The sequence below is a fragment of the Paramisgurnus dabryanus genome, chromosome 1, assembly GCF_030506205.2.
Source record: "Paramisgurnus dabryanus chromosome 1, PD_genome_1.1, whole genome shotgun sequence".
Taxonomy (NCBI): domain Eukaryota; kingdom Metazoa; phylum Chordata; class Actinopteri; order Cypriniformes; family Cobitidae; genus Paramisgurnus; species Paramisgurnus dabryanus.
The window spans coordinates 26,134,284-26,151,061 of NC_133337.1; the positions used below are offsets into that span (position 1 = coordinate 26,134,284).

Genomic DNA, 16,778 nt, shown 5'->3' on the forward strand with positions numbered 1-16,778 from the left:
TGGATGAAGCATATAAAAGAGTAAATGTCAAATCTGGCAAAATCACTACAAATGTAAAAGGGAACAAGGCTTGTGAAATAAAAGATGTTTTACCAGTTGTCACAGTTTGGCCGTGTTTCTTTCGGTTTTGTTTTTCTTCCTGTTAATCATCACTAAAGGCTCTAACGTTCCACAAATATAGACCGGTGCATTGGTGTCACCAAACTATTTCTTGATTTAGAACAATGGTCGCCCACTTTTTTAAGCCCACAATCTTTGATCATATTCTTAATGAAAGGAAGATCTACCTATCAAGGAGTTAAGAAAAAAAGACATCCCAGACTGTGCTTATGTCCTTTTAATTTATTAACTGTATCTGAATTACATCAAACGCTTTGGTCTGATGTTCAAATTGATCAAAACAAGCAAACTTTGTAATACAGTAAAGATCCATTCACACTGAATTGAGACATTTTCATAAGCATTTTATCATATTTGTTGATACTGCTAGCTGATTAGCTAATCTTCTAACCCCACAACTAATCTTAAACCCAACCATTGATTTAGGTTTTATGGAAATCCCAGCAAAACTTTCCAGGATTTTTCTCCATATAGTGGACCTCAACAGTTTACAGTTTAAATACAGGTTTAATGGCTCTTAACAATCCCAACCAAAAAGGTATTTTCTAGTGAAACCATTGTCAATTTCACCAAAAAAATAAAAATAAGTACTTTTAAACCACAATGTTGAGGTCCACTGAAGTCCTAGAGAAAAATCTTGGATCGTTTTCCTCAAAAAACATTCTTTTCCACTGAAGAAAGACAGACATAAACATCTTGGAAGATATGGGGGTGAGAACATTTTCAGAATTTTTTATGAAAGTGAAGTAATCCTTTGACTTTTATGTTTATCCACTGAAAATTATTTGTGAACAAGCAGTGACATCACACATGTTCATACATATATGCTATATACTAATATGCTTTGCATTTTGCTGATGAGTCACTGTCATTAAATATTCAGTTGATAACAGTCAGGGCTCTTGGGATGTTGGATTAACTGATTAACTATTGTTAGTGACCCAGCTAACACAAACAGGTAACTGTTACATAACGTCACGTAATATGATGACCAAACTTACATCGTGGCGACCGGAAAAGTAAAATCTCTGGATTTGTCTCCTCGGCCGTAACTTCGCAACTTAATCTGCCTGTCGTGGGCACGTCGTGACAACGAAATGAATTAAAAGTTTTGTGGTGGTAAGTTTTGTGTTTGGGTCTCAGTTCAGGGAAACGACCGGTCCTGTCAAACACCGTGCTGTGCACGCGCGGTCACGCTCTCTGATTGAGTTAAGCTGACGGTGGGAGGCACATGCTGTTTTTTGCATGTAAAAAGCAGCTCGTAAGGTGGTTAAATATCTATTCTATTTTGACTTATTTAAGGGAAACTTTGTGACAGAAAAGTTTTAACTATCCTTAATAGAATATGAATATTTATATAATTGTAATGGTAATGAAATTACCTCCATGGGACGTAACAGTTACATTCCCAGTAAGTTATGAAATTACCAAAATAGTACAAATGTATTACGTAACTGGATGTTCTTGCGTTATCTCGCGACGTTAGGAGACAGTACTAGCGACTTAGGGATTTACCTAACAGTTATGTTGCCAGCTAGTCATGAAATTACCAAAAATGAAAAATAAATTACGTAACTAGGACGTCATGTGTTAGCTGGGGAGATTATAGGAAGTGTGCATTCAGAAATCTATAAACACATTATTAAAAATTTTATTGTATAGAACAGGATGAAGATGATCGTTTGGGTCTGCTGTTAATAGCATGCATCTGCTGTCTATGCTGCTGCCTCAACGCCTCCATGTTCTGCTCATTTCTTTGCCGTTGATCTTCTATCATCTGCGCATAATTTCTTGAGGTTCTCTCCTCTGCCTCCGCATTCTTCCTCTTTAACTCGTCTATCTCCCAAGCCATCCTATTTGCTTTCTCCTGAAAGCCTTTCTCCATCAGGGCGGCCTTTTCTCTTAACTTGCTCTCCATCGCACGCTCCGTCTCTTGTTTTTGGAGAAACATCTCATCTTCCATCATCTGTTTGACCTGTCTCATTCTCTCTTCATTATTCTGTCGTTCAATTTCCATCTTCTCCTCCAGATGACGTTGCTTCTCTTCCTGGGCCTTAATTTCTTGTTCCAGAAGGACTGCCCTCTCTCTCTCCTCTGGAAAAAATAACATGTATAATTGGGCTGGTCCTATTCATGCTTCCTGTTTAGTGCATACTGTCTCTACTCTGTTAAACACACAAAGCCGTTACCACAAATCCTTCTTTCATTTTCAGTTAGTTTATTATCAGCCTGCAGGATGGATGTTGTAATGGTCGCCTTTTCCTGTAAAAACTTCTCCAACACCTCAGCACTCTATATAGACACACAAGGAAAGAGTAAACATGGTTTTAAAGGGATAGTTCACCCTAAAATATAAATTCTGACAGCAGTAATTCACCCTCAAGTTGTACCAAACCTATTGCTGAATACAAAGAAAGATTTGTAACAATGGTAATGAATAGTATTGTAAATAATTGTTGTAATTCATATTCATGTTCATGTTATGTGTTAATACCAAATAATGTAACATTAATGACCTTGACTTCTTTATTGGCCTGTGTGTTGTACTGAATCACAATGTCCTCCAGGTCCCGACAGAAGAGATCATAACCTCCTGGTCTTGCATAGTATCCTCCAGTGATTCTTTCGGTCATTTGTTCAGAGAGACATGATATAATACATTCACATTTTCCCTCAGAAGCTGTCTCATTGTCCAAGAGATATCTATCAAACTCATGATTGATGGCTTCCTGAAACAGTGCACAGAAAAAACAAGGTACATATCACGCTCACTGTGAAGTTTCTACAGTTCATTAGCAGATGCTTTAAGCACCTTACACGTTATCTACTTACAGTACCAGTGGTAATACAAGATGTACTGACCTAACCACTGGGAACAATGGGTTCAGTGTTTTCCCCAGTGGCATTCTGACATATAGCCAGAATGCACCTGGGTTTTAATTGGATAACTTTAGTTTTTTTGTCGATTTCTCTACCTCCGAGACACATTTTTGTAAAACCATGCACATGCTGGGATAGGCTCCAGGATTCTGAGAATCCAACACAGGACAGGCAGTTGGAAATAGAGGCTTATTTCTTTTTAATTAAGTTTTCATTTTCTTTTGATTGTTTAAATTGGTTTAACAAGAAGAACTTGACACTGTTCAAGTAACTTGATTCAGATGATATCAACCTGTTCTTCAATGCTTACATGAAAGAAAGCTGACATGGAAACACAATTATGACAAGCACATGCTTAGAAATCCCCCATAATGACTTTAATCACATTATAAAAGACACATCATGTCAGAAATTATTTAATATTTAACCATGGTTATTGCTGGGATTTCCATAAAACCTTAATCGAAGAGTGCTTTTGACCGGAGCTCTCATTTCATATCTTCAGCGTTTTTATTGTTTTATGTGTATACACCTGAAAGAATCTGAAATTATTCTATTATTAGTCTTTGGTTTTAACTTTAGTTGCGTGCAAAGGATTCTCAAGAAAATATTAAAACTATTTTTTATGTTTATATTAAGGACGTACCAATATATCAGCCCTGATCATCGGCTGTTTTTAAACAACTGGGTGAAGTCTGATAGTCTGGGGAATTTATTTATCTGCGATTGTTTAAAAAACAGCTGATGATCAGGGCAGATTATATCCTGACAATCAGAAAGGGTGTGTATTGTGTGATTATTTTGAATTGGGTAACAATGACAACATAATTGTAGTACTCTTCTAGGATTTCATGAGCAAAACTATCAGTATCGATAGATGTCAATAGAATATCAATATCGACACAGGAATTTGTCAAAATACATTTCAGCCCTTGAAAATAGATGAACTGTGCAAAGAAATGGTGGCAATACCTAAATGTTTCACATAATATTTTTGTTCAATCTCTTAAATGAAAGCTCTAACTGTGCGTTCATACCAGACATGAATAAAGCATAAATCACGCTATTTCTGTGTAGTTGGACACTTGAACATTTTGATTTAACTCACTTTATTAACACGTTTCATTCAGACATGAATTTGCTGGCTTTAGATAGCTTGTAGTCTCAATATGTGTATACATATAGCTCAAATTGAGTAAAAATCGTTTTTTACAACTTACCAGATTGGCCGACCTCCTTATTCACTTTCTTCCAAGCAAGCAAGATCCTTTTTATTCCTGTTTCTATAAAAATATGAAGATGTGTAGTACAGCTGCAGGTGTCCACATACAGTACAGCAACGTTGACCATTCTTTCGTATTTCTGCCTCAGTTCGCTACATCGTAATCACGTCACTACTAGAGCAACCTTCTGATTTGTTAAGCGGTGCGCATAGCTGCCAAAATTAAGTTCTTCAACTAACGTCATTCGTGCTGCAGCATGTCTATTGTGTCTTTGCATTGACTTAACATGTAAATCACTCGCACTTAACACTTCGTTCATGTCTGGTGTGAATGCAACATTAGGCCTAGTCCACATGTACACAGATATCAGAGGTTTTACATCCTTCATTAAAAAAATCTCTTCTTTACGAACAAAGATGTCACAAGCCAAACACTACATGACAACCGGAGTTTCTGAAAATCTTCACCCTAGCAGAAGTTTTTATAAAAGTTTAGTTTCAGTCACCTGCGTGTGGGCGAATGGCCAAGCTAAGGAAACCATAATAGGTGCTCCTTAAAATAACTGTTACCGGTTCAAAAGAACAATACGTTTGTAAACTGGACATCACTAATGACAACACCCACCTACCTCTAAAGATGTCAAGTACTTCCCATCATTGTCCCTAAAGCAGCGTTTCATGAAGGTTTGTGTAGCCATGAGATTAAAACACTGATGTTCAGCATTGATTTCATTCAGTTCCAGAGGGAAAGAGTTCCTCAGCTTCTCCATTCCACTCTTGTAGACATCAAGTCCCTCCTGCAATGCACCCTCATTCTCAATCATGGCCATAGCGATCACAGCGTTCTCCAAACATGGCACAGCCCCACTAGAGATGGTGTCCACATATGTTTTCGCAAGATGTCCCAAAACTTAAGTAAAGTAGAGTATTATGTACTGGTGATGTTGGTGAATACAAGATGCAATGACAGGAATCATTCAAAATATGAATAGACTGATGTACCTCTACCAGTGACCTTGTGTCCATCTTTCAGATGTTTCACTTGGCTGTGATTAAATATGAACTGGCAGAAATGATCGGCGACCACCAAGAAATGTTTTGATATCTCAGCTTGGTCCAGTGTCTCTAGATATGATACATTCTCTGGGTTGGTCGGGAACGGGAAGGTGAAACATTTTCGTGATGGGAAATATTTCCGAATGCACTCTCTTGGAAGGTTGTAATTATTCACTTGAGGCGATGTACCTTCAAGAGAACGAAACAAAGCTTTAAGGTACAAAATTAAAGGTTTGCCAAGAAACTTGTTAATCTAAAATGAACGTGTATATCACTGTCATAGAAAGCTTAAATCTGTGGCTACTTGGTGAAAGACTATGCACATGTCCATAAACCTGATACACAGTCTGATAAAGTAAGTTATTATGTTTCTGACCTAATTTTAGTTTCAGAGCAAACTCCAGATATTCATCCTCTGTTGTGTCTTTGCCATTGATGTTCAGCTGTAGAGTAAAGTCCCTCACAGCCCAAATAAAACTGGGGAAGAACTTCACAAACTCTGAATCATCTACAACTTCATCAGGTGATTTGATCTTAATGTACTCGGTTAGTTCAGTGACATATCTGTTAGGAGTTAAGAAACTGATATAGCAACTGTTCCGAAGTGTTTTGGTTTTTGGCACAAAGTGTATCTTTAACAGTCATTTATATAATCTATATACAGGGGTTACCAAACTCGGTCCTGGAGGGACGGTGTCCTGCAGAGTTTAGCTGAAACTTCCCTCGACACACCTGCCTGAAAGTTTCTTTTGTGCCTAGTAATACCTTGATTAGCTGGATCAGGTTTGTTTGATTAGTTTTGGAGCAAAACTCTGCAGAGACACTGGCCCTCCAGGAGCAGGATTGGACACCCCTGATCCATAATATTGGGCCATGATTACATTTAGGCTTTAAATGCATTTGGATCATTAAAATGCACAATAAACAGAAAGAAACATTGATAATGAAATGTAAATAATCAGAAGGATACTGCAGTTCCTCTATGGCCCTGTTGTCAATAGTTCCTCTGCTGTTCAGGACTATAGTGCTACTCAAAAGAACAGCCAAAGAGAAAATCTTGGTATCATGCTTTGAGTCTCCCTGAAACAGATATGAGAGAGTGATTTGTCCAGAGACCACAACCCATAAAAGAGACACACAAATTCTGACATTTTATTGGATCATAATTTCTTAAGAATGATCTATGATTGTGGCGGTGGAGATTTGGTTGGAACATTCAGAAGTTGGAGTGTGAACTGTCAGGATGGATGGATGGACAGACAGACAGAGATAGATAGTTACCTTGTCGACGTCTCCGAGTCCCTCAGTGTCCAGCAGCACCAGAGTGGTTTCTTTTTGTTTGGGGTGTGGCACACACCACATCCAGATGCCCTTCGTCTTGGACTCAATCGTGCTGCCTAATGCAAACCCTATCATGCCACACAAAAAACAATGTCTTGTATGAATGTAACTGCATCATTTTTGGATGCAGAGATGTATGGAAAACAAGGGGAAACCTCGTAAGACCAACACAGAAGTGACTTAAACTGCAATTCATCGACTGGCCGCTAGAGTATGGCACCAAAAGGGAGTCAATTCCCATAGACAATTCCAAATAGAAATTAATGTGTTTACGTCCTGGTAGAAAAAGTGTTTTGGCCCTACATGGGGCAAAGACATATTGAATGGGGGCATAGTTTCAGCAACCAGCTACTTCAATTTCACCCAAGTCCCACCTCTTTATACATTTTCGGTTAACCGTGAGTGATTGCGTGTTGACGCAATGCCAAGATGGTGACGAGAGGCCCTGCTGCTAACTATTGGCAACTAGCTTTTCACAAACATATGAGTGACATCACAGACATCCATATTTTTGCAATGCGAATTTATAGTGACCCTGATATAATCCAAAACAAACATTTTGATATTTCTTATAAGTTTTATACAAATCAAACAACCTGGGGACTCCAATACAAACACCTTTCGCTTGTATACAGGACATATTATCATGCCAGTGTATGTTCACCCACTCTTCCCCATTAATTTAAGCAAAGTCATGAAATATGAAAGCATTTGGTCATATTTAGAGACGTGAAACTATGAAAGGGGTCAAACAAATAGGAGAGTTAAGCTTTTGGAGTCTGTCAGCACTAACCTGTTTGTTTTCCGGCCAGTCGATTCATCAGGTAGGATTTCCCGGTGCGATAGAGACCGACCACAGCCACCACCACCACCGGCTGCTCGATCTTCAGCAGGATCTCCAGCGCTGACTGCTGTACACACAGCTTCCCATCTGACTCTGTGTCAATGAGGCAAACTGGCTTATCCATGCTCAACTAGAGAAGGAGACATAGAACAGATACACACATTTATAAATCTATAATATATGCAGGGCACTCCTCAACACATACAGACATCCACACAATCACAACAAATTACACAAGCACACAGAAATCATCTGATTTGTAACTTTACTGGATTTAGTTAATATAAAAGGTCATTTGAGGCGGTAACAAGAATTTGCCTTAAATTTATGAAAACATAACAGTAGACTTCTCTAATACCAATACACATGGTTGTACAGTATGTGGCTTATAGGGACTCTCTATGGGCCCAATCGCTTAACATTGAGATAAAAATATATTAACAGCACATCTAAACATAGCATACATCTACTGGTGTGCTCGTGTTGACTGTCAAACTTCTAAAAAGGGTTATAAATGTATATATTATATTTCACTTACCGTTTTGCTTTACTTCCGTAGTTATATACAGGTTGTGGATTCCTGATATTGTACATGTAAATCTTACATAGATTAAGTAAAGGGACGTCTAACAAGTCTCTCTGTGGTCTTCTACCGAATGAACAAACCGATGTTGAAGTTTAACTCTTGGTTTCACTTTCACAGTCAGCGGGTGTAACACGTGATAGCAGATAAAAAACCTGAAGTGTTTACATAATGTGCAACCTGTTACAACAACAGTTTAAATGTCTTCCTTTTGTGTGGCATACCCTGGCTGGCACGCAGATTGGAGTGGCGTCTTTTTAAGTATGCAAAAACAAAAGCTGAGCTGTAACATTACAAAAACAAAGGCACAGATTATCACTTGTATGTGTGGTGTTTTTTCCTGCTGAAATTTACAGGAAATTCCAGATGCACTTTCTACTGAGTGTAAGACATCATGAAAAAATGAGTAAATGGCAAAAAACGTGTTCACATGACTGTAGTTAGGGTTGCCAACCGTTCCGTATAATACGGAATCGTCCCGTATTTGACAAATAAAATTCTTGTTCCGCATTGAACTGATACGGAACGCAGTTTGTTCCGTATTTTATGAAAATTAATTCAGTGCAAATACATGACAGACACATAGCTTATAATATGTCAGCCATGAACAAAGACTGCGTCATTTGTATAAGAAAACCCTGACGGTGTGGTAATTTCTCCCTCTGTTTGTCTATGATCAGCGTAGCATTTTTAACATCTTGCAGCCCCATCAGGGAATGCCCTTTTAATTGGTCGTTTCAGTCATTGTGATGTCACGTATCATAGCAACGATGACGACAAGTGACAACAGCGGAAAATGTAAAAATGACTGCAGCCGGCGAAAAAGAAACGAGCACAAAAATATAGAATTGAATGAGAAAATGAATACCCGTGGCTGGAATGAGTGAGGGACAATGAATACAAGGCTAATTGTACCATATGCCGTCGCGTATTTTCTGTTTGTCACGGCGGAGTGTGCAGAGGTGGGTAGAGTACCCAAAATCTGTACTCAAGTAAAAGTACAAGTACTTATACAAAAAATTTACTCAAGTAAAAGTAAAAGTATCAAATCTAATTATTTACTTGAGTAAGAGTAAAAAAGTATTAGATGAAAAAACTACTCAAGTACTTAGTTACTCGTTACTTCCGATCTGATGGAAAAGAAGCGTAAAAACACTGAATTTTAGTCTACTTGGAGGGTTTTTACAAACCTCTCCTTGAAAGTCTCATTGTTCTGATTATATACTGCTTATAAACCTAGGTTAAAGTAAAGCAGCCTATCTCAGTCCTGCAACATCACATAACGTGTCATTAAAAAAATTTGACAGTTAACTGTGTCTTTATTTTCACGTTCACAACACAATCTTGGCAGCATCTGCCTTTAAACAAGCTAACAGTAAACAAAAAAGAATGTGTGTGTCTGTTTATTATCATGTTTTTATATGAATAGCTTATTTTCATTGCCATTAAAGTGTAATTACTCAACATAAGCAGCTTGACAAAATGGTTATTTTAGAATTTCAAATGGAACTATTGTTTTTGCAAATCAACTCTACATTTATTATAATATATAATACATGTTTCTTTAAAAAAATACTTTATTCTTTTATTTTCATAAGTATATAGATTCTTTAGGAAGGAATTAAATAAAATCCAGTTTTGATTCGTATGTATTTTCACTTAAGTAAGGTGTCCGGTTATGTGTAGGGGAGAACGGGCGAAAGTACAATTTTTCAGAAAAACTTAATTTTAAAAGATAATGTTTCAGACAGAGATATTTTTTTGCTGTGGTCAGTAACTCACAGGTGTGGTCTATCAATACCAGGTGGAATTTTGAACAAATGTAAAATGACTAGTATAATTTCACTTTGAACATAAGTGTGGTGAAGTAAGTGTTACTTTCGTCCTGACAGGATCTCCTCACATTTAAACCTGATTTATAGGGATGCACCGAAATGAAATTCTTGGCCGAAGCCGAATAATAATGAAATGCTTGGCCGAAGGCCGAATACCGAACGCGGTGTTTCGCATTTTTTCCATTTATTTTGCCAATGTTTTCACCATTACAATAATTAAATAGTAAAAATTTGCTTTTTACTATTTTGTGTTGCTTTTCAGATAAATAAATCAAATAGCAAAAATACAATTTCAAAATATTTATTTAACACTGAACATTTTTGAACATTCCAGCAAATATTATACAAACAAAGCACAATATAACTTAAAATAAATAAATTAGTAAAAGAAAAAAATTCGGCCATTTTTGAAGCCAGCCCCCCTTCTTGAATAGCCTATGTTAGGCCTATAACTGACTGCTGAAAGAATGTAATTCTGTATGTCTACAACAACAAATGTGCATTGAATAGTGCAAAAAATGTGAATGAACCCACAACAAATGAATAACTGTCCTAGACATAAGCCTACTTAGCCTACTTCTTCAGGAAAAGTGGCAGGTTCTTCTTTATGAAAAGTAGCTTCTCTGCTTTCTCACATGAAAGTCGGTTCCTCTTCTCATCGATGACATGAGATGCAGCACTAAACAGTCTCTCACTGTCGGTGCTTATGCATGGAGCAGACAAGTACCTGCAGAATAGTTGAACATTTTATTGCAGTTTTCTGACAGTTGCTTATTTCAAAACGAACAATGTCTTCAAGATAATGAAATGGTTGAAACCCAGTGTAGGCCTACTATTTTACTACACTGAAAATAGTTAAATTTTCACAAAATACATAATATAAAATATAAGTAGTAACACTTTACAATGTTTGTTAACATTATTGCATGAACTAACAATGAGCAATACATTTGTTATGGTATTTATTTATCTTTGTTAATGTAAGATAATAAAAAATATTTAGTTCATGTTAGTATAAGTGCATTAACAGTTTTAACAAATAGGCCTACCACTTTTGATACTTTTTAATTCAAAAATTACAAATGTGATACTTAATTTTAATACTGTTTTAGTAAATGTAAACATTAAGATTAATAAATGCTTTTAATAAGGGTTTTTCATTGTTAGTTAATGTTAAAAATAGAAACTACTTATAAAGTGTTACCATAATCCAAAAAATAAATAAAATCTTAAATTAATTTCCCATACAAGTAGCCTACCTGCGTGCCATCTGCGCCAGGTCGGGAAAACGGCCTTGATTGGTCCTCCAAAATTCGAGAGGGTTATTGCTCCTGGGGATGGGGACTTCTGAGAGATACCCATCTAACTGTTGAGCGGTCGAGCTTGTCCGCTGTCTTGCAAATGGGTTATTCTCTTGGAGGATCTCATCGAACATGTCAGACAGCGAGACTGTGCGCGGCTCATCTGTAGTACGAGCCCGTTTACTCTCTGCGCTGTTTTCATCTCCTGCGCTGTGCATCACCTGACCGTCTCCATCACCTAGCGGCTTTCCCAAATCCAACTCGGCCTGGATCATTTCTCGTGTGCGCATCTTTTTCCCCACATCCAAGTAATGATCTTTATATCGTGGATCAAGCACAGTCGCGATGCAGTACAGGGGTTCTGAGTCCGCCTGACTAAATCGTGAGCTGACAGCTTCTAAGAGCGCACTTTAAGTTGTTTTTACTACGTGGTCTGTTTCAGCCTCTTTGTTTAAAAGACGCTTTAGTGCTGCAAGTAAGGGTATGACGTCTGCCACAGATGCATCAGATGAGCTTATCTCTTTTGTTATCTGCTCAAAGGGGGCGAGAAGAGAGAGAACGTTCTCGATTAACACCCACTGGTATGCGGTGAATGTCGCGGGCAGGTCATGATCTGCTATGTATGTAGCCAAGACTCGCTATTGCGCAAAAAGGCTTTCCAGCATATAATATGTACTGTTCCACCTTGTGCTCACATCTTGTTGGAAACGTTTTTGTGGCATTCCGAACTGTTCTTGGATAGATTGTAGGCGCGCATAGGCAAGCGGTGAATGTTTAAAATGGCCAACAATTTTCCTGCCTATCGCTATCACATCTGCTATACTGCGCTGACTCAACAGTCCCTCGTTGACCGCCAGTTGAATTGTGTGTGCCATACACCGTATGCCTTTCAGATTGCTATCTTCCATGGCTTTAGCCATATTTCTTGCGTTGTCACTTACTACCGCATGCACTTTAGATCGGTCGATACGCCAAGTGTCAAACATGTTGGCGAACGCCTCAGATATGGCTACAGCTGTATGGGACCCTCTAAACTCTTGTGAGTGAAGCACAATCTTTTGTAGCTTAAAATCTGATCAGGTCACTCCCATTACCTTATGCACACCAACCCTCTGGTCATCTTTTGATCCAGTCTCACTCCTTGCTGTTAAGGAGGTTATGTTAAAACTTAAACCTTCACACTGTTCGCTGGACATAATACATCCACGCTACCTTAGGCAATTAATTGATGTCATCGGTCCGGGTTTGGTGGCGTTTTTTAATAAATCATTGCGGGAAGGAGTGCTTCCCTCCAGCTCGAGAACTGCCTCTGTCACACCTATTTAAAAAAAAAACATCACTTGACACTGCTATTTTAGTTATCGTCCAATATCAATTTTACCCTTTATCACCAAGGTGTTGGAAAAAATTGTCTTATTACAACTACAGAATTTTTTAAATGCCAATCAGATCTTTGAGAAATTTCAGTCGGGGTTCAGATCGCTGCACAGCACAGAAACAGCCCTCACCAAAGTTCTTAATGACATCTACATGGCTACTGACTCAGGGAACTCTGTGATCCTAGTAATGTTGGACTTATCGTCTGCTTTTGATACTGTCGACCATCAGACACTTATCGCACGTTTGGAGTCCTATATTGGCTTAGGAGGTGCGGTCTTAAGCTGGTTTAAGTCATTCCTATCTAACAGATGTTTTATGGTGAAATCAGGTGGTTTTACATCATCAGTCCACAAACTGAATTGTGGTGTGCCTCAGGGATCCGTGTTAGCTCCTACTCTCTTTTCTCTTTATCTTCTTCCCCTGGGTTCTATTTTCAGGAAATACAATGTATCATTTCACTGTTATGCTGACGACATGCAAATCTATATCCCACTGTCGAGATCAAAGCAGGGTGCCTTAGACAGCCTGACAGCTTGTGTTGAGGAGACAAGAGCCTGGTTTGACAAGAATTTTCTTTTTGTTAACTCGGACAAAACCGAAGTTATAGTTTTTAACCCATCTGAGACCAGATCAAGAAACGATCTTGACCTCGGTATTTTTGAACAATTTTCGTCTCCACTAGTCCGGAATCTGGGCGTAAAAATAGACAGTACTTTAAAATTTGATAAACAAATCAGTGCGGTAGTTGGCTCCAGTTTTTTCTATCTCCGCTCTTTAGCTAAAATTAAATCCTGTCTTCCAAAGCGTTCTCTGGAAACAGCTGTCCATGCACTCATCACGTCGCGCTTGGATTATTGTAACTCCCTTTATTACAGCATTTCACAATCCCAAATGAAACGCTTACAGATTGCCCAAAACGCGGCAGCGAAATTCCTGACAGGTAAGAGGAAATATGACCACGCCACCCCGTTGCTGAAATCTTTACATTGGCTACCTATAAACTTCAGGATTGAGTTTAAAATTCTACTTCTAGTTTATAAATCTTTAAACAACCTAGCTCCCCAGTATTTGTCTGATCTCCTACACATATACTCGCCGTCTAGAAGTCTTAGATCTGAATCCAAACTCCTTCTCAAAATTCCATGCTCTCGGTTAAAATTTAGAGGAAATCGTGCTTTTGAAGTGGCAGGCCCGACCTTATGGAACAGGCTTCCACTTCATATTAGATCCGCGCCTTCTCTGTCTCTTTTTAAATCCTCTCTCAAAACACATCTGTTTCATGCTGCCTTTGATTAACTTGATGACTAACGTTTGTTGTTTTTTTTTTTTTTAATTGTGTGATGGTTTTCTTCTTAATAGTTTTTATGCTTCCTTCTCTTAACTTTTTAGAGTTTAGTGTTTATTTATTTGTCTTTGTTAATTACCTGTACAGCACTTTGGTTTGCCTGCGGCCATGTTTAAACGTGCTATATAAATAAAATGAACTTGAACTTGAACTTGAACTAAAATCTGTGTCGATCCACTGCGCAGTTAAACTCAGCATACTAGTGGGGCTCACATCCGAGCTCCAAATATCAGTCGTGAAGCTGAGGGCTGCAATATCTGTAGCCAAAAGCTCATGGACGTTAGTTGAAATGACGTTATACATCTCAGGTAAGCACACGTCTGAGAAATGCCGTCTACTAGGGATGGTGTAACGGGGCTCAATATGGTCTATAAGCCTGCGAAATCCAACATCCTCTACAACAGAGAATGGTTGATCATCCAATGCGATGAATTCCATTATCCTTTTAGTAATACCTTTAGCTTTGGCACTGTCATTGGCAAACTTTTTTGCCTTTTCTAAGAAGTCAGCCACAGATGGAGTGGGTGTCCTAGGACCGGGAGCTACTTTTCTTTTCGCTGCTGCTGTTGCCGTTGCCGCCGCCGTGTCTTTCTCGTACTCTGCATGATGTTCAGGGTGTTTTGATTTTAAGTGATAAATTAAACTTGAATTTGCTGCATAAAGCGCCCGCCTCTCACTCTACGTGGGTTTTATTGCGTCATTAAAAACGTCATTGTTCTGCAAAATTTATTCGGCCTTTTTACTTATTTAATTTCGGTTTCCGAACATTCGGTGCATCCCTACTGATTTACTTTTATTTTGAAAAACTCTTGAAGTCAAACTTCAGGATGTGTTAGAGCACTAAATAACCTGTAGATTGATGAAACGAGAAACACAACGCGTTATAAGAAAACAATGACCGCTTTTAGAATTTACTTATGGTTGAAAACACCTTTCTGGATCTACACGCGGAAAACTGTGAGTAAATAACGCTAATTTGTCAGCTCTGTCAAGGGTTGTAAAGATGCTGTTTGGGATGCAAATGTTATCAGTCCTCTGAGAAAATCGCTTTGTTACTTTCGTCCCGTGTTACTTTTGCCCCAGTTCTTCCATATTATTAATGCAAGACGTAACATTATGCTGTTCAATTTGTTTAGCTTTGTGGGGAAATTATATGGAAATGTGCAGATGTGAGTGTTGTTTGTAAGGTTAGACTAATTTTCATTGCTTGTACAAGAGCGCATATGATAAAAACACTCGGACAGTGTGTGACATAGTATTATAATAACGTAAAATTGCCCATGGTTACCAAATGGCCAACAGTGACACTTACCCGTGTTGTTTCAGGTTGGAGCTTGAATTCCTGTACGTTGAGATGTCAGTTCGTTCTGGTGCACAAAGCATGCATCGCATTATGAAACTATTCTTTTTGACCTTTTGTAGTGTAAACATAGACCGAACTTGAGGCCACGCGTAATCTGCCTCCGATAGATTGCATAGCTCGTCCTCCGCTTCAGTCATCTGCTTTCATCTACGCGCGCAAAGGGTGAAACGTAGCCACCTCTCGCAACGCACGCAGTCTCTCTAACGTCTCGCGAGACTTTCGAACAAGCCATATAAACTTCCATATAAATATATATTCATTAATTATGCGACAGTAGCGCAGTAACGCCACCGAATGTAGCGAAGTAAAAGTACAGTTTTTTCACTAGAAATATACTTGAGTAAGAGTAAAAATTAACCATTTTTAAATTTACTCTAAAAGTACTAGTTTCCCAAAAAAAATTATTCAAGTAAATGTAACGGAGTAAATGTAATTCGTTACTACCCACCTCTGGGAGTGTGTGATATTAAGCAGCAGGCATGAGGAGATTATCACAAGAGGAGCTAGAGGCTGCGGGCACAGGGAGCAATGTCAAGGTTCATTGTCCTTCAGTCGTCTCCAGAGGCTCATATGGTATGTAATTATGTGTATTTTTAAAACTCAAATATAGTTGATAAGAAAGTGATTATATTAAGAGAGATAGTACAGGTTTAGCCTAACAATCCACAAATATATCTCTCCAGTGCTCTCTTTCTGTTCCTGTGTCCTGCTCCCTCCCGTCTCATAATGTGTCAATCATTTGATGGGTTTCTTATTAAATAATTATGGATTTAGATAGCTCAAGGTTTAATAAGGGGTGGGGTCTTTGAAGAGGGCGTATTATAAACTTAACAAAACCATGGTTCATTGTTGGCAAAATAATCATGATAGCCTTTATATTTCACATCTATGTGGTTCCGTTTTGTATACTTATTAGGCATACTTTGCTATTCATTAAATATTTAGGCCTAAGAAGTTATATATAATATATTTATCTAAAATAAATATATATATTTAAAATATATTTATCTAAATTTATCAATTTGTTTCCACTATTTTCACCAGAAGTCTTCATTTCAGGGGTTATTTTTTCAAAATTCTCTTCTGTGGGGGCATGTCACCAGACCCATGCAACACCCCCCACCCCCCACCCCCCCGTTCCTTATTTCCCTTTCAGAAAGTTGGCAACCCTAACTATAGTGTATAATACAAAGGTTATACTTATAAACTGTGTACCGTAAAATGTGTTAAAAGTGCAGTGAATGTCTCAGTGTGCGCATGTCGTGACCGACGAATTGGGAACCGCTCCGCGGGTGACCTATCTACTTCGAGAAACTATAGCCGTTTCTCAATATGCGTTCTTGTCTGTACTTGCGTTCTTGTGGACTTGTGAAACGTCATCAGTCGCGGCCCAAGTACTGTTCCAATTCAAAGTTCGCATCAAGCCCAAGTTCACATAAAATCCCCGGATGTGTTCTTGATCCGCCCATTTTATCGAGGATGCATCAGAGGAGACTTGTGTGGACTTA

The 16,778-nt window shown here is 38.3% G+C and overlaps 1 protein-coding gene across 1 annotated transcript; it reads right to left on the reverse strand.

Moving 5' to 3' along the window:
• Window positions 1-330: 330 nt before the first annotated feature.
• On the reverse strand, window positions 331-8,165 carry LOC135779249 (guanylate-binding protein 4-like). The gene is made up of 10 exons (XM_065289980.2): window positions 8,002-8,165; window positions 7,413-7,593; window positions 6,560-6,687; window positions 6,249-6,358; window positions 5,655-5,842; window positions 5,225-5,467; window positions 4,852-5,132; window positions 2,637-2,849; window positions 2,310-2,412; window positions 331-2,214 (listed from the first exon to the last, which is right to left on the reverse strand). The coding sequence occupies exons 2-10, from the start codon at window positions 7,585-7,587 to the stop codon at window positions 1,772-1,774; spliced, it is 1,884 nt and encodes a 627-aa protein (XP_065146052.1). The 5' UTR covers window positions 7,588-7,593; window positions 8,002-8,165; the 3' UTR covers window positions 331-1,771.
• Between the last annotated feature and the right edge of the window lie 8,613 nt (window positions 8,166-16,778).